This window comes from Maniola hyperantus, chromosome 20, assembly GCF_902806685.2.
Source record: "Maniola hyperantus chromosome 20, iAphHyp1.2, whole genome shotgun sequence".
Classification (NCBI taxonomy): domain Eukaryota; kingdom Metazoa; phylum Arthropoda; class Insecta; order Lepidoptera; family Nymphalidae; genus Maniola; species Maniola hyperantus.
Window position 1 is genome coordinate 1,906,520 of NC_048555.1, and position 17,580 is coordinate 1,924,099.

Genomic DNA, 17,580 nt, shown 5'->3' on the forward strand with positions numbered 1-17,580 from the left:
GGTAAGTAACTATAGTACGCGACAAGTCGAGATTACAATCGAATGAGGCGGGGGGACTCCCCGCACACTCGCACGTCACCCGCGCTCGCCCGCACCGGGTTAACGCAGTGGGTGTGCGGGGCGTTTCCACTCCGATTACTATCTCGACCTGTCGCTTACTATAGATCATGATCTCACGTGAAGGTAGCTTAGAGGTAGAAATGCAAAAACAAAAGTAAATTATGAAATTCATCTTTATTCGATGGACGGATAAATATAAATAATGCAACCGTTAAATTATTATAATAAAACTAATAATACAAATACACACATAACGCTAACAACAATTAAATAATTATTATTATTCATTACAATCTAAAATACGTATTAGTAAGTTTTAGTCTTCTTGATAGATTCGATCAGCCGCTTGTGCACAACCTCGGGGGCTTTCTTAGAAAATTGGTAATCCATATGACTGAAATGTTTTTCCGGAACCTTGTATGCGTCTCTCACGTCAGGTAACTCCTTGTGTAGCCTGTCCACGTCCTTGGGATGCACCAGCCAGTCCTCTTCGCTGTAGTAGAGAGACACTGGTACTTTCACGTCGGCCATGTTGTACTTCGGCGGTTGACGGTGACCGTAAATCTTGGTGTTGAGGTCGACGCCGTAGTCGTATTTTCTGAATTCGTGGGAAGCCACCGCCTGGCCGAAGTGCTTGATCTGTCTTGTCGACGCTCCGCCGGGCAAGTGGCTGACGATCGCAGGAATCAACTCGGGGTCCATTCCAGCGGTATCGACTCCAGTAGTGACAAAGTTCTCGTTCGAGCACACGTGCTTGCATCCGATTTCCTTCTTGCACATATTTCCTCCGACTGTGTGTATGATTTCCTTGCTAGGTTTGAATTCACCGTGTCCGAGCTCCTCGGTAATGTGCTCGTGGAAGCGGCTGCCCGGCTCGATCATTCGCATCATAGGGCTGCGCACGTGGCTCATGTAGACCATCGGTGCGAGAGCGTGCATCGAAATGATTTTGTCTCTGCTTTCAGGTTGAGTCGCAGCCCAAGCGAAGAACACTGTAGTGCCCTGAGAGTAACCGACGTAGTGAAGCTTCTTTTGTCCCGACGTTTTGAGTGTGTAGTTGATCATGGCGGGCAAGTCGTGGAGGGCGATTTCGTCGATGCTGAAGTGCCAGAAGTCGGGGTGCGATTCGTGCTTGCTGACGTGGTGGCGGGAGTACTTCGTGCCTCGAACGTTGCCGAGCCATACATCGTATCCGGCATCCGAGAGCAAGTAGGCGAGTGATTTTTCGGGGCCATTCAGAAGCCATTCGTCAGCGCTGCCCAAAAATCCGTGCATGAGGAACACGGCGGGACGGGGTTCCTCGTCGAGGGATACCTGTTTCGGTAGAATTCGGAACAGGGTGAGGAAGTAGCCGTCGTCTGTTTTCACGATGTGTTCTTCTACTCCGTATCCGTGTTTCTTGATCAGCTGCGTAGCGTTCAAATGGACATCCTCGTTAACAGCCGCGGCGGTCGTTTCGAAGGCATCGTGAATCTTCTTCTTGTCTTCCTCGCTGACGTGTTGCATCAGTTTGTAGGCGTCGTTGAAGATTTGTTCGATGTCTTTCTTGTCGTTGACGAGCGAATTCGGGCCGTTCGCTATATCGACGCCGCGCCAGGAGATGGCGTCACCGTAGGGGAGCGGTTCGCCCGGGGCGATCACTGCGGAGAACAGTGGGGAGTTCCAATTCCTGTCGACAGATCGGAGGGGCGACGCGTAGTCGCTCAGGTCGTCGTAGCTGGTACGCTCTTTAGTCTCTTCTGAGGAGGAGGAGCCGGGTCTTCGGAGGCGCATTTTGATCTCCTTTTCATGGTGCTGGTACTGGTCGACGTAGTCGAGCGGTTGGACGAGCAGGCTGTCCGTGTGCGGACGGTGCTGGTGGCGGAAGATGCTGGCGGCGGCGCGATGCGCCAGGGCGAGGCAGAGCAGAAGGTAGACAGCCTTCATTGTGAGAATGTGCGGTGACTGTGCCTCGTTTCCCTCACACGGACTTTTTATATGATATTTTTGCAAACTCAGCGCCTTGTTGTTCGGCTGTAGGAAAATATGTATTAAATTATTACAATAGGTAAATTGTAAACTAGGTCAATGTACGTATAGGTTTTGGTTTACGTTTCTGTTTTTATTAAGTAGAATTCATAAATCAATATTATAAAACTATTATCCATACCTACTAATATTATAAATGTCGGTCTTTCTGTCTGTCCGTTATATTTTCACATCTCAATCGCTGTACTAATATTGGTACCTACAAAGATAGCTTGCAGTTGTATTCTGGGAACGGAAACAGGACACTTTTTTCCTGAAATAATAAATCTAATGGGATTTTTAAAAACCCAAATATTTTTGACCCACCAACCAATTATTTTGGGATTTTAAGTTTATTTGGAGTTTAGGTCTGGACTCTGGGTACAATGTGCTCAGTATTCACCTACTTCTGTAGAGCTTAGTCCTACGTTCTGTTTCACAATTTTCTTGAAAACATCCCAAGCCCAACCCATGTTCCAGAGTTTCTAATACCTACTGTTTTAGATACGGAATCCATGATAAGTAATATTATAAAGGCGAAAACAAGTATGTCTGTCTGTTTGTCTGCTATATTTTCACGGCCTATCAGATCGGTTCAATCAATTTTGTCGAAGTAGTTACAGATATATCTTGCAGCCTTGATTTTAGAGACAGGCACAGGCAACTTTTCATCCCGGAAAATCGAAGTTCCTTACATTTTTAACAAAGACAAATCCACGCAAACAAAGTCGCGAGCATCATAGAGTGGATATAATATTAAATGTTTATTATAATAATATTTAGAAGAATGTTGCAACTTGCAATGCAAGGCATTTTGTTAAGGTCGATACACACTGGTCTGTAGTCACTGGTACTTCACAAAAGGAAACATTTAAATGGCATATTATTAATTTTGAGGGTTCCGTACCTCAGAAGGAAAAAAGGAACCCTTATAGGATCACTTTGTTGTCTGTCTGTATGTCTGTCCGTCGTGTCTGTCACGTTGTCCTAGAATCATGAAATTTCGTACGGAGGTAGGTCACAAGTAAAGGAATAAATCTGAAAACCGTGAATTTCTGGTTACATCACAAAAAATTGTGTTCATGAACAAATAATTAGTATTTTCAACTTTCAAAGTAAGGTTAATATATCAAGTGGGATATCATATAAAAGGCCTTTACTTGTAAATTTTAAAACAGATTTTATTTATTTTAAGGCATAATCGTTTTTGAATTATCGTGCAAAATGTATCACCAGATGAGGCTATTAATCGCGGTGAAAATGTTAATATTACCACAGAATAGGTAGGATAGGAAATAATATAATCGAAAATACGACGAAACGGTTCGAGAAAAGGTACGTAGTGCCCCGTCCTTGAGTTTGGCTCGTCTTGACGTCTCGTCGTCTGATAGTACTAACGTGATATTACTTAGTAAAATTACTGTTGATGCCGTACCTATGTGTAATCACCTTAATGTTTATAAAATAACCATAATCAGGTATTTTTATTTTTCGCCTACTGTGACTGTAAAAATATTAGAAAATTATAATAAAATCATGCAAACTGATGAACGATATGCCGGATGACCTAAATATTATCAGTTTTAATAATTTTTGATAAAAAACAACTAGCTTATGCTCGCGACTTCGTCCGCGTGGACTACACAAATTTTAAACCCCTATTTTACCGCCTGGGTTTGAATTTTCAAAAATCCTTTTTTAGCGGATATCTACGTCAATAGCTATCTGCAATCTGCATGCCTTTCAGCCCGATCCGTTCAGTAGTTGGAGCTGGGCGTTGATAGATCAGTCAGTCAGTCAGTCAGTCACCTTTACTTTTATGAATTTCGACTAGCTAGTCACTTCGTTGGCGCTAATTAAAGTTTTATAAAATCACGTGGGAACTCTATAATTTTCCGGGATAAAAGTAGCTTACAATCTCCATGGTCTTCAACTACTTAGGTATATATCAACACAAAAAATCACAACGATCAATTGCTTCGTTACGGCTTGATTGTAGGACAAACCAATAAATTAACAAACAAACACTTTCGCATTTATATTAGTACTAGTGACGCGCCCCGGCTTCGCACGGAAGAGGAACAATTCCACTATACAAGGTTTTCGTGTAACTTTACTATTATATTAATATATATGTAATAATAAGTATGATATTAATTTTTTCACAAAATATAATGATTGCTATGATAGCCTAGTGGTTAGGACGGTTAGTCGGAGGTCGGCGGTTCGATCCCGGGCACGCACCTCTAACTTTTCGGAGTTATGTGTAGTTAAATATCACTTGTACCTATTGTACCTGCATTTTATTGAATAAATAATTCATTCATTCATTCATTCATTGCTTTAACGGTGAAGAAAAACATTGTGAGGAAACGACGACCTCCCTGGCGCAGTGGTGAGCGCTGTGGTCTTAATAGTGGGAGGTCCCGGGTTCGATTCCTGGCAGGGGTTTGGAATTTTATAATTTCTAAATTTCTGGTCTGGTCTGGTGGGAGGCTTCGGCCGTGGCTAGTTACCACCCTACCGGCAAAGCCGTGCCGCCAAGCGATTTAGCGTTCCGGTACGATGCCGTGTAGAAACCAAAGGGGTATGGGTTTAATAAAAACTGCCATACCCCTTCCAGGTTAGCCCGCTATCATCTTAGACTGCATCATCACTTACCACCAGGTGAGATTGCAGTCAAGGCCTAACTTGTATCTGAATAAAAAATAAAAAAAACCTGCATGCCTGAGAGTTCGCATCATGTGCTCAAAGGTATGTGAAGTCTACCAATCCGCACATGACCAGCGTGGTAGACTATGAACAAAAACCCTTCTCACTCTGAGAGGAGACCCGTGCTCTGTAGTGAGCCGGCGATGGGTTGATCGTGATGATGATGATGATTAATGTTTTAGAGCTGTGTGGTTAAGCCGTCTGATTAGGAAATCGGGAGGTCGGGGGTTCGATCCCAGGCATGCACTTCTAACTTTTCGGAGTTATACTTATTATGTGTTTTAAGCCTATTAAATATCACTTGCTAACACAATAGTGACTTTATAATAATTATCATCATTATTCTAACTCTACTTACCTATGTATTGCGTGAATGTTATAATATTACTAGCTTATGCTCGTGACTTCGTCCGCGTGGACTACACAAATTTCAAACCCCTTTTTCACCCCCTTAGGAGTTGAATTTTCAAAAATCCTTTCTTAGCGGATGCCTTACGTCATAATAGTTATCTGCATGCCAAATTTCAGCCCGATCCGTCCAGTAGTTTGAGCTGTGCGTTGATCAGTCAGTCAGTCAGTCAGTCAGTCACCTTTTCCTTTTATATATTTAGATTATCTTTTATGTATTCAGTTATAGAATCATAATTTGCCGTCCACGTAGATTTTATACAATGGGCCTGTTTTTATTCCACTTTTTATTTTAAGTAGGTAATTATCAATATCACATCACTACGTTGATAGAAGCTGTGATAGCCTAGTGATTAGGACGTCCGCCTTCTAATCGGAGGTCGGGGGTTCGATCCCGGGCACGCACCTCTATCTTTTCGGAGCTATGTGCGTTTTAATTAATTAAATATCACTTGCTTTAACGGTGAAGGAAAACATCATGAGGAAACCTGCATGCCTAAGAGTTCTTCATAATGTTCTCAAAGGTGTGTGAAGTCTACCAATCCGCACATGGCCAGCGTGGTGGACTATGGCCCTTCTCTCTGAGAGAAGACCCGTGCTCTGTAGTGAGCCATGGGTTGGATGGGCAGGTTCGATGGTGTCTACCGTGTATGTTGTGCTATTCTACTGTACTGTAGGGAGGATAGTGATGCAAAAATTAACATAATCCCTTGCAATATTTATTTCATTTCATAACACCTCTATTTCAAACAAACACATAACAATAATGATTTGAGTTGTTAAAATAATGACAGCAATTTATGTAATCTTTTGTAAATCAATCTTTTAAAGTCTCTCGCGAACAAAAAATCTATATGGTTGAAGGGTTCGTACGGAACCTTGTGGATGTCCACAGCATTGTGCAACTCGTTGTACAGCCTGTCCACGTCCGCGGGGTGCGCCAGCCAGTCCGCGTCGCTGTAGAACAGAGACACCGGGGTCCGGACACGGTCCAGTGCATACCGAGGAGGCGTCCGTGACCCGTACCTCTCCAAGTTGCCCGTCACGCCCAAATCGAACTGACGAAACTCTCCCGAAACGACACCTTGGCCGTAATGCACGAACTGCTTGACCGAAGCACCGGACGGCATGTGACTCAATATCACGGCCAGATTGGTCATGTTGAGTTGCTCCAAGTCGAAGCCGACGATCAAAAACACGAAATTACTGCACAGAATATCTGCCAAGGGCGCATCGCCGCACATCAACAGTTTTATTGGCGTTAACAAGGAATTGTCCGGCAGAAACTCGTACACACCTAAACTCTTCATCGCCCCGTAAATAAGAGGCGTTCCCGGCGCCAGGAGCCGGACCAACGGCGATTTGACGTGTGTCATATACGCTACCGGAGACAGCGCGACCATAAGGGTGACTTTATCGTTGTATTCCTCTCTCTCAGAGGCCATCACGAAGAAAACCGTGGTCCCCTGGGAATGTCCGATATACTTCAGCGTATCGGAATTACTAACGTGGAGCGCACGATCTATCATCGCCGGCAGATCGTAATATCCGATATCGTGCCACGAAAAGTCCCAAAAATCTGAATCGGAAGGAGTGAGGTATTTATGATGCCGCGAATGTTTGTTTCCACGGGCGTTTCCCATCCAAACGTCGTAACCCTCATCAGCTAAGAGGTAAGCGAGTCCACTTTGCGGACCGTTCAAGACGAAGTCATCCGCGCTTCCTTCTAGACCGTGCATGAGGAAAACTACTGATCCGTTGCTCGGTATTCTGAACATGTGAAGCTTGTAGCCGTCCTCGGTGTGAACGGAGTGCTTTTCGAGTGGGTATCCATATTTCGTTATGAGATCACCGATACTTAGCGTGACGTCTTCGTTGTTTGCATTGGAATAATATTCTAAGACGAACTTGTCCGCATAGTCCACCAGATTTTTCCGGTTTGCGAGAAAGGGGAAGGTGTAGAAGGAGCCGGCTGTCCGGGCGATTGCGATGGGAGATTCAGCGATAGCGCCGGCAGCGTTTGCTATGACTTCACCCGATGTTTGCGACGCCAGCTGCAGTATCGGGTTGTGTGTGAGGGTGTTACTTATCGCACGTGCGAAGGGGAATATCTCTTGCCCGTGGCATGATAATAATAACATAACAAACGTAAATCCAGCGGCAATCATCATGTATGAACAGCCGCACGGTCGAACGACAAACTGAGCTCATCTCGCGAGTTTGACCTTGCTGTAAGGTACTTATTAAGTTTTTTACACTACGCTTCTAATTTCTAATTCATTATGCGTTATATCCTGCGGCATGGTCGACTTAAACACCATGAAATAGAATGAGTCTTAAAAGCCTACACTTATGATTTTTTTTTAATTCATACGACACGAAATATCTAATGGGCCTACTCCTACTGGCATAAAATAATAAGTACTTTTACTTAGGTAAAATTCTTCAACCACTATTCTACTGTTTCCCAAATCGTACCCATATTATAAATGCGAAAGTGTGTCTGTTTGTTGGTTTGTCGTTCAATCACGTCGCAACGGAGCAACGGATTTTTGGCAAAAGTATAGTTAAAGATTTTTTGTATGGATACAGTTAAATACCTGGAGAGTGACATAGGGTACTTTTTATCCTGGGAAATCAAAGAGTTTCCACGAGATTTTTAAAAACCTAAATCCACGCGGATGAAGTCTCGGGCATCAGCTAGTCATTATTATATAAACCCATCGCCAGCACACTACTAAGCACGGGTTTCCTCTCATAATGAGAAGGGCTTAGGCAGACTTTACACAAAAAATAAAAATACACCTAAATATTTAGAAATAAATGTCTATTTCATAAAAATATCTTAGGATTAGCTGATGCCCGCGACTTCGTTAGGTGGATTTAGGTTTTTACTCCACTCTCCAGGTTTTGCAAAAAATTACGTCGATCCATTGCTTCGTGATTGAAGAACAAATCAACAAACAAACACTTTCGCATTTATAATAAGGGTGGTACTGATTGTCACAAATAAAATATGGTGAATAATAAGCGATAATGATATGGCAATGAATATTATGGAGAATTCTCATATCCTCATGATGTTTTCCTTCACCAGTAGGTAAAGCAAAATACCTACCTATTAGGACAGAATAATAAACCTACCTACCTAGAAATCAGAGTATTGCTTAAAACGCCTAACACCGAAAAGTTAGAAATGCCTGCCCGGGATCGAACTCCGGGCCTTCCGAATAGAACGCAAAGTCTTAACCACTAGGCTGTCAAGTTTATAGGTAGGTAAGTAGGTACCAACCAATGAAATAAAAATCAATATAAGTTTCTTGGTTCGAAATAAAACATGCAATTAATTAAAAAACTTATTTTTCTTCCAATGTAAGAAATTCAGCAGTTTTTTATAAGCGCAACTGCGCAATCGAGCATTATTTAAATTTGAATGCAATCAGCAAATATGAAGTAGGTACTAGTCAGGCTGTATTTGTTCGTATTATTGCATATTATATTACCTATAATCTATATGCAATACTCAGTAAACTTGTGTGTAGTAGATACATACCTACCTACTTAATTATGACAAAAACAGCCAAGTACGAGTCACGCTCGCGCAACGAGGGTTCCGTATTACAGTCGTACTTTTTCGACAATTTACACGATAATTCACATACCTACTGTGTTGCATAAAAATAAATAAAAATCTGTTTTAGAATGCACAGGTGAAGACCTTTCATATGATACCCCACTTGATATAATTAGTAGTTATCTTACTTCGAAAATTGAAAATACTAATTATTAGTTCATGACCACAATTTAGTTGTTTTGAGTGATGTAACTACAAATTCACGGTTTTCAGATTTTTCCCCGAATATCGGCTATAAGACCTACCTGCCTGCCAAATTTCATGATTCTAGGTCAACGGGAAGAACCCTGTAGGTTTCTTGACAGACCGACAGACAGACAGACAGGCAGAGAGACAGACAGACAGACAACAAAGTGATCCTATAAGGGTTCCGTTTTTGCGTTCGAGCATAAGCTAGTTTACAGATAATTTTTTAAGCTTTTTTGAAATCAGGTAAAAGTCCTATATTTCTCATTTTTGAGCATTGTACTATGACTTTAGTAGGCTAAGTATCATGTTACCAACCTTAATAATCAGAGTATTAGTTAATTAAATTATTTAATCTGAAATCTGTTAGATCTAAGCTGTGATAGCCTAGTGGTTAGGACGTCCGCCTTCTAATCGGAGGTCGGGGGTTCGATCCCGGGCACGCACCTCTAACTTTCGGAGTTATGTGCGTTTTAAGTAATTAAATATCACTTGCTTTATAACGGTGAAGGAAAACATCGTGAGGAAACCTGCATGCCTGAGAGTTCTCCATAATGTTCTCAAAGGTGTGTGAAGTCTACCAATCCGCACATGACCAGCGTGGTACCCGCGCTCTGTAGTGAGCCAGCGATGGGTTGATCATGATGATGATGATGAAAATCTGTTAAACAAAGCGTTTTCACAATTTGTGTACGGATTCTTAAAATCTTGTCAACTCCTCAATTATATTATTACTAGATGATACCCGCGACTTCGCGCGTCCGCGTGAATTTAAGTTTTTAAAAATCCCGTGGGAATTCTTTGATTTTCCGGGATATTTTTTTTTAAAGAATATTAGCCATGTTAAATGACTAATATTCCCCTTTCCTCTCCAATTAAGCGTCAGGCTTGTGCTAGGAGTAGGTACGACAATAGTGCAACGGGCGGGGTTTGAACTGTCGACCTTTCGGTTTTCAGTCCACTCCTATACCGGTTGAGCTATTGAGGCTCAAATTGTAGCCTATATGTCCTTCCCCGGGATGTAAGCTATCGTTTTACCAAACGTCAAAATCGGTTGAACGGATGGGCCGTGAAAGGCTAGCAGACAGTCAGACAGACAGACGGACGGCCAGACAGACACACTTTCGCATTTATAATATTAATTAGTATGGATTACCTAAGCATTTATCAACAATGGAAATTATTAATTTAATTTTCATAAAAATGCTCACGTCAATACTTAGGTAGGTACAGAGTTCAATTACAACGACCTCTCTGGTCCAGCGGTGAAATAAAACAATCCGATGGTCCTGGGTACAATAAAGACCTTCTATGTTTGTTGTAAAGCTGTGATAGCCTAGTGGTTAGGACGTCCGCCTTCTAATCGGAGGTTGGTGGTTCGATCCCAGGCACGAATCTCTAACTTTTCAGAGTTATGTGCGTTTTTTAAATTAAATATCAATGCTTTAACGGTGAAGGGAAACATCGTGAGGAAACCTGCATGCCTGAGAGTTCTCCATAATGTTCTCAAACGTGTGTGAAGTCCACCAATCCGCACATGGCCAGCGTGGTAGACTAGAGCAAAAAACCCTTCTCACTCTGAGTGGAGGCCCGTGCTCTGTAGTGAGCCGGCGATGGGTTGATCATGATGATGATGTTTGTTGTGCCTATTCTTCCTTTACAACTTCTCCCACTGCCACAGTATAAGGAGGAGACACAGTAGTCCGACGCCTTTTATCTCGTATGTCCTGGCATTGCTATAGAGAACCCGGGTCGCTTGTCACCCCTTGCCGCACGATTGCTCTGTCTAGTCTAGACCACTTTGATTATAAAATTTCTCCCTATTTATCGAGGTACTAATTATTTTATGTCAGGTACCAAATAGTACCAAATAGGTACTAAATCCTAGCATGGCTTAAACTTTCAAATTCACTGGTGGTCCAGCCATCCTGACGTTCACCTCTGTCTAGACGGCTTCGTCCAACCTCTGGTATAGTCCGCAACAGGTTGACATGGCAATCGGGGTATGAGACGCCCCGCACGGGCGCAGTGCGGGTATGCCATCCCCGATTACCATCTCGACCGGTCTGATCTGGGCGCACAGCCGCAAGTCACCCCTATTGCCATCTCAACCTGTCGCGAACTATACGTTGTTCGTTTTTTTTTTTGAGCTGTCCGTGTAGGCCACTCTGACGTACGACGCTATAAGGGAGTATATAAATAGTCATACAGAGAAATAAACAAAATATGTAGTCTTTCAGGTTCTTATATATTTTTAGCAGGTAACATTAGTAATGATACTTACAGAATAAAATAATAATTGACATAAGTATATTCTGAACAAAAAAAAGAGTTTTAGGTTGGCTGCGCGCGCTTTTTGTTTTACTTAACGGTTGAATTTAATTTTGCTCTTTTACGCTAATTCGCAAATATTGTACCAATACTTATCCAGATCGTTTTTATCTTGTACATCGTTGTAGACGTAATAAAAAAGTCAGATTCTATGACCGGCACATCTGCTCTTGCTAATAATTCGCTTAAGAGTTTAACATCACCACCGCAGTTTTCTGTGAAACTCGAAATAAGTACGGCACCGCCTTCTACGAGGTAGTTGAGGAATCGTGAGAAGGATTGTTCAATATAGTCTTCGTGAATTTTCGCAAACTCCACGGGCGTCCTTCTGACGATACAAATTCCGCTGTCGACGGCGACGGTGCTGTCGGCACGCAGCCCCACCGCGCCGTCGAGCCGCGTCGCCGAGCGCGCGTGGAACTGCTGGAGCACCGCGCGGACTCGCTCGAGGCGCGTCGTCGGCGCCAGCTCCAACCACGCCGCGCGCACGCGAAGCAACGTCGCCACCAGGCCAGGTTCTGAGACGTATGCGGTGACTCCCGGCTCCCAATCGTTCTTGCAATACAAGGCCGCCGCCGCGGCGGGTGGCCCGTCGAACTGGCCGTGACCGTTGAGCCACACGAGCGGGGCGGAGACGCGGAGCGCGATCTCGTGCGCCTCGGCCAAGTCGCTGGCCCACGCGGCCACGGCGAGCGGGGCGCGCGCCTCCAGCAGCGCCAGCGCCTCGCGCGTGCTCCGGAACGCCTCCACCCGCACGCCGCGCGGCTCGCCGGCGACGGGCTCCAGCACGAGCGGCACGTCGCGCGCGTCATCCTCGCGCGTCTTCCACTCGAGCGCGCGGGTGAAGCGCTCCATCGCGGCCTCCTGCACCAGCACGCTGCTCAGCTTCCAGGGATACTGCGGAGCGAACAGTCGGAACATCAGCATCGCACAGTCGACGCCCTCGCTCGCGGTCGCGCACACTCACCCGCGTGGTCGCGGCCAGCAAGGCGTCCACGGCGGAGTCCACGTCGCAGCGCGCAGTGACCACGCCCACGCAGCCACCAACCAGTTCTCCAACAAATTTACTCCACAATTCTGGAAGGATATGGTAATGTTCTACATTACTGTCCAGACCGGAAATAAAATAATTGCCGGCCGAGAGATATTTGAAGAACGAGGCGAAGCCGAATAGGTGAGTACTTCCCAAGAAATGTATAGTCCATACAAAATGACTCCTCACGCGCCAATTTAACTCTATGGATCAACTGTCATGTCAAAAGTACTTTGACTTGACTTGACTTTTATAAATAAGGACTAAAATCGTACTTTTGACATGAAATTTGACACAAAAAGTTAAAATGGCGCGAAATTTCAAGTCTATATAGCTACTCGGGAAGTTAGTTTAAAATCGATCGCAAAACTTATACCAAACAAATTAACTAACAAACAGAGAGACAAAGCGAGGTAATATTGCATTGTCATCCAGTTCCAACCTAGCCTTTGCTAGTTAGTTTCAACTAGGAAGTTAGTTTAAAATCAAATGCAAAATTTGTACCGCACAGATGAACAAGCAAGCAAACATTAGAAAGCAAGTTAATATTGCATTGCCATGCAGTTCCAATCTATCTTTAAAATTTTAAGCCTCTAGCTCGTCGGGACTTTGTTCAAAATCGATTGCAAACTTTTTTCGACCGACACGAAAAACTAACAGACAGACAAGAAAGCAAGTTAATTTTGCTTGTCTTCCAGTTCCAACACTTCCAAACAGGGGTGTTACGGATATTCGCATCCGCATATGCGGAACATGCACATTAATTAAGACATCCGCATCAGTTAATGCTTTTACGGATGCAGATTCATATTTGCAACTAGTACAAAGTGGGCGGGGCCAGAGTGGAGCGTGCCCGCGCGTGATTGCTAGTTGATATTTTCGTTCGCTAACTGACTAATCAAAAACTGTACAATGCTACCTAACAAAGAAAGATGCGGAACATTCGCATTGATTCAGACATGTGCATCCGCATCCGCAGATGTGAACTTCTAATAATCCGCGTCCGCATCCGCAGATGTCAAGATATTGGCATCCGCAACAACCCTGCTTCCAACCTTACTAAGTTTACAATTTCAAGCCTCTAGATTCTAGACGGATCAGCTAATTTTTTAATAAAATACTTACTTTTTATTTCTTTCTCGGATAAAACTGCTAACGTGACGTCATTTTCCAAGCTGCAAGTAAAGAGATCAGGTATTATAAACTAGCTGATGACTAGTAGCTGACTAGTCCCATTCGCATCTCGTCACATTCGCAACTTGTCCCATTCGCAACTCGTACTATTTATATGGATGGACTATTTAACGCGCCACGGGAGCTTTTGACGTAATATTATTGTGTGTGGCTTAATGTTTTTTAATGAAAAATTCGCACCAAAAATTCGCTCAAAACACCTGACAGTCTTACCCCACATCTCGGCAGAGCTCCACAAACAGAGCGCACACGGCGACCGTCTCCTTTGAACACGCTATGATGAAATTCACATTAGGCATTTTATAAGCAAGAAGTCCCAGTTGAAACAGAGGCGTGTCTCTTTCAAACGGCACAGCATAATAAGCTGGAAAGATCAATATTTTATCATTTTTATAGTGTTTTACCTACACTTCAAGGAAAATTGTAATATGTGCCTTTGAAAGTAGTTTCGATAACTGCAAAAGTGTCGCTACTAGATGGCATAAACAGTCGCTTCAGTACTCAGTGAACATAAATATCACAAACTAGCTTATTCCCGCGACTTCATCCGCGTGGACTATACAAATTTCAAACCCCTATTTTACCCCTTTAGGAGTTGAATTTTCAAAAATCCTTTCTTAGCGGATGCCTACATCATAATAACTATCTGCATGCCAAATTTCAGCCCGATCCATCCAGTAGTTTGAGCTGTGCGTTGATAGATCAGTCAGTCAGTCAGTCAGTCAGTCACCTTTTCCTTTTATATATTTAGATTTCGTCACTGGCAGCAAGCGAGCCATAGCTTAGTGGTCAGAGCGTCAGGCGCGATCCCAGTAGATGTGGGTTCTTTTCCTGCCGGTCCGCAATTTTTGATATGTATCTAAAATTATTTGGAGAGACCAATGTTTATAGTATAATGTAGGTATTAGCTTTTGCTCGCGACTTCGTCCGCGTGGACTACAAAAATTTCAAACCCCTATTTCACCCCCTTAGGGGTTGAATTTTCAAAAATTCTTTCTTAGAGGATGCCTACGTCATAATAGCTATCTGCGTGCCAAATTTTAGGCAGATCTGTCCAGCAGTTTGAGCTGTGCGTTGATAGATCAGTCAGTCAGTTATTAATCCTTTTATATATTTAGATAGAAGGTAGATTTATTTATACCACCTGGGTGCCTAGTGCCTAAGGTTGGTGGCAGTGGCCGTAATTGACAGATGTTTTTTCCACATAAATGTAAATTGTGGAATCAACTCCCTTCGGCGTGTTCTCACTGGATTTCAACATACAAGTTATTCAAGTGGCGAATCAACAAATGACTGAAAAACCGGCAACGCATTGGCGGTTCCTCTGGTGCAGCAAATGTTCATAGGCGGCGGTAATCACTTAACATCAGGTGACCTTGACCAGGCTTGCTCGTTTGCTTGCTGTTTATATTTATAAAAATATAAATTTAGAAGCCACCTTTGGGGCTAAAATGGTTTGCGAGAAAATGGTGACACCTATATCATATAAGTCATGTTTAAAAAATATTGGCTTACATCTAAAATCATCTGCATTTAAAAATGCACTTTTATAAACAAGGCTTTGGGTAATCAGTTTCAAATCAATATTTTTTGTATCATTGATTGGAATTTTCCTTAGTAAAAATTCAAGTTGACAAAAAAGTTCTTCATTTTCTTTGATTTTGTCTGCCAGCGCCAAGAATTTTGTTGAAGTATCAGATATTTTACTTTTATCAATATAAAGTGCAGACGGCATATCAACATAATATACTTTTTTAAGAAATTGATCTGTCTCATACTGGTCTTCTATCTTAGCACATTTTAGACCAATTGAATGAAATTCCATTTTATTGCTCAGGTATTCCTAAAACAAAATAGCAATCATTTTAAACGTGTGCAAATTACATTTTTGAAGTCATTCCTTTAGACATGAGCGATTTTTGGTGGGTAAAAAGTAAAAACTAAAAACTTCAATGACATGCTATTTTTTGTGCTATGGAAAATTAATCTAAATAAGTAAGAAAAAAAGTTCAAATTTGAAAGTTGATTGCAGCAAAATCGAAAGAGTTTACGTTTGACTAATTAAAATATTCTTTGAGTTATCAACTAATATTATGTTGTTATCTTGACAAAACTGCAGATGTTTGTGACGTTACACTAATCAGCCTGCATATACCTAAAAGTGCTTGTTCAAAGTACCTACATATATGACTATGTACTTACAGTGCCCGGCAGGAAATATTGTACATCAACCTTTAGAACGAGATAGCTGTTTTGTAGAGCATTGTCTCTGTCATTGAGACGGACAGAACGTCACATAGGTATGAGTGACAGAGACAACACTACAAAGCTGAAATCCCATTCTAAAGGTTGATGTACAGTATTTCTTGCCAGCTAGTATAATGTACTTACTATGTTTGTAATCTAATGTAGGTATGTCATATTTCCACTTACTTGAGCAAGTTTAGTGCAAACTTTTTGTTCATCAAACTTTAGATCTGTCTCAGCCATTGTTATTTTTTAGAGATTTTGCGGTTTCCCTTTCTTAAGTTTTGTACTGTTCTCAATGTTGGTAATCACAGATAAGCACTCCGCTTGCGTTTTAGAAATCACCTGAATAGAATAGAATGTATCATTTTTATTCAAATAAACTTTTACAAGTACTTTTGAATCAGTCACTAAGTTTTTATTTAATCAGCGATATTTGGAAAATAAATTATGTGTCTGGGGCAGGGTCAATTCAATTTAATCTTATCTTGTAGTAGGTACCTTTATAACGTGATATTATTATTTAAAATTGAAGTCTGAATTGATACTTACAGCTTACATGATACTTACCATTTATTTATTATCATATTTTAAGGCCGAAGTTTATCAAAATATAAACAACATCAAACATAAAATAAAGAAAAAAAATATTATAAAACTAAAAAGTTGTTTGTTTTAAAGTGGCTAATTCCGTTGTACACAATCTCTAAACTAAACTAAAATGGCACGTCTAAATCTATTGTTCTCCCTTTCATAATGTTGCTTGCGGAAAAGGATAGCACTAGATTTAGACATGTTAATTTAGTTTAGTTTAGAAATTGTGTACAAGAGAATCGGCCCTGTTTCAATTCTAGTCAAGGTTTCAAGTTTCTAGTATATAGTAGATAATCTATGTTCTTAGCCTTCATTGTATGGTTTGGCCTATGGTTTGGCAATACAAAAAGCTACCAAACAAGAAAAGAAGAAGAATTCTGAGCCCTTCGTAGAATGATTAAAAAAGCTAGACTAAAGCACTGTGTAACCGCGTGTGAGATAGCGATAGCCCGACGTAACGATGAATACGAACACGACAATTACCGTTGTTTACTAGTCAATTTGTATAAACCGCTCAATATTTGTATTAAACGTTTTTTTATGTGAAAACAAGTAAACAATTAATGAGAAATACAATGATGCCACGAATTCACAGTTTGTTTTGCAACTAAAGTTGTATTCCTTGAAAAAATCGGTTACACGATAAGGGTAAAAAATAGGTTAGCTGAGTCTCTGTTTATCACATTAGTAACTTTATCTGTGCTCTCTTTTTAGTGTGAATGATAAAGCAAACGTTCCTTAATCTAGATTTTGTACTCCATCTACGGAGCCCTTGTACTTCAACAGCGCCCCTCTGTCAATGTCATTCAAGTGTCAAGAGAGCCTTGTCGCATTGTATAGTCCACAGACCAGTAAGGTATAGTGGTATTGTCCGTTCGTTGTACAACTTGCACTTGTACGTGTTGGACCTTTTTTCTGGTCGGTCTCGGTGACTTGTACGATGAGCGTGCTACCTAAACTAGCATGTCTCTGGAGCGTTGTAACCACCCATGTTGTAACTTGACGCGTGAGAATATATTGGCACCATTGCTTTGTTTGCTTTATTCCTCAGACATTAGGGCTTATTATTGTGTGATTTGCAATGGTGCCAACATATTCTTACGCGTCAAGTTACGATGGACGAACAATACCACAGAGTACTTTTTACAACCTACTTAAATTAATTTTGAAACTT

The 17,580-nt window shown here is 41.9% G+C and overlaps 3 protein-coding genes across 6 annotated transcripts; all 3 read right to left on the bottom strand.

The window, feature by feature from the left end:
• Window positions 1-215: 215 nt before the first annotated feature.
• On the bottom strand, window positions 216-2,022 carry LOC117991554 (lipase 3-like). The gene has a single exon (XM_034979149.2). The coding sequence runs from the start codon at window positions 1,984-1,986 to the stop codon at window positions 367-369; it is 1,620 nt and encodes a 539-aa protein (XP_034835040.1). The 5' UTR covers window positions 1,987-2,022; the 3' UTR covers window positions 216-366.
• A 3,879-nt stretch (window positions 2,023-5,901) lies between these two features.
• On the bottom strand, window positions 5,902-7,381 carry LOC117991556 (lipase 3-like). The gene has a single exon (XM_034979151.2). The coding sequence runs from the start codon at window positions 7,356-7,358 to the stop codon at window positions 5,967-5,969; it is 1,392 nt and encodes a 463-aa protein (XP_034835042.1). The 5' UTR covers window positions 7,359-7,381; the 3' UTR covers window positions 5,902-5,966.
• A 3,855-nt stretch (window positions 7,382-11,236) lies between these two features.
• LOC117991959 (uncharacterized) lies at window positions 11,237-16,497 on the bottom strand. 4 transcript variants are annotated; one of them, XM_034979597.2, is made up of 7 exons: window positions 16,383-16,497; window positions 15,999-16,157; window positions 15,081-15,408; window positions 13,779-13,929; window positions 13,497-13,546; window positions 12,306-12,415; window positions 11,237-12,235 (listed from the first exon to the last, which is right to left on the bottom strand). In XM_034979597.2, exons 2-7 carry the CDS (start codon window positions 16,053-16,055, stop codon window positions 11,405-11,407), a joined length of 1,527 nt encoding a protein of 508 aa, XP_034835488.1. In that variant the 5' UTR covers window positions 16,056-16,157; window positions 16,383-16,497; the 3' UTR covers window positions 11,237-11,404. The 4 variants fall into 4 exon arrangements, with proteins under 4 accessions (XP_034835488.1, XP_069361473.1, XP_069361475.1 ...); XM_069505372.1 differs by lacking the exon at window positions 16,383-16,497 and having other exon boundaries at window positions 15,957-16,249; XM_069505374.1 differs by lacking the exons at window positions 13,779-13,929; window positions 15,081-15,408.
• Window positions 16,498-17,580: the final 1,083 nt, after the last annotated feature.

Bases quoted from the DNA above. Each gene is read 5' to 3' on its own strand.
- LOC117991554 (XM_034979149.2), bottom strand. From the start codon at position 1,986: ATGAAGGCTGTCTACCTTCTGCTCTGCCTCGCCCTGGCGCATCGCGCC.
- LOC117991959 (XM_034979597.2), bottom strand. From the start codon at position 16,055: ATGGCTGAGACAGATCTAAAGTTTGATGAACAAAAAGTTTGCACTAAA. The intron at 12,416-13,496 runs GTAAGTATTTTA...ATATCCTTCCAG, and splicing joins ATCCGAGAAAGAAATAAAAA to AATTGTGGAGTAAATTTGTT. The intron at 12,236-12,305 runs GTGAGTGTGCGC...TTCGCTCCGCAG, and splicing joins TGCTGGCCGCGACCACGCGG to TATCCCTGGAAGCTGAGCAG.
- LOC117991556 (XM_034979151.2), bottom strand. From the start codon at position 7,358: ATGATGATTGCCGCTGGATTTACGTTTGTTATGTTATTATTATCATGC.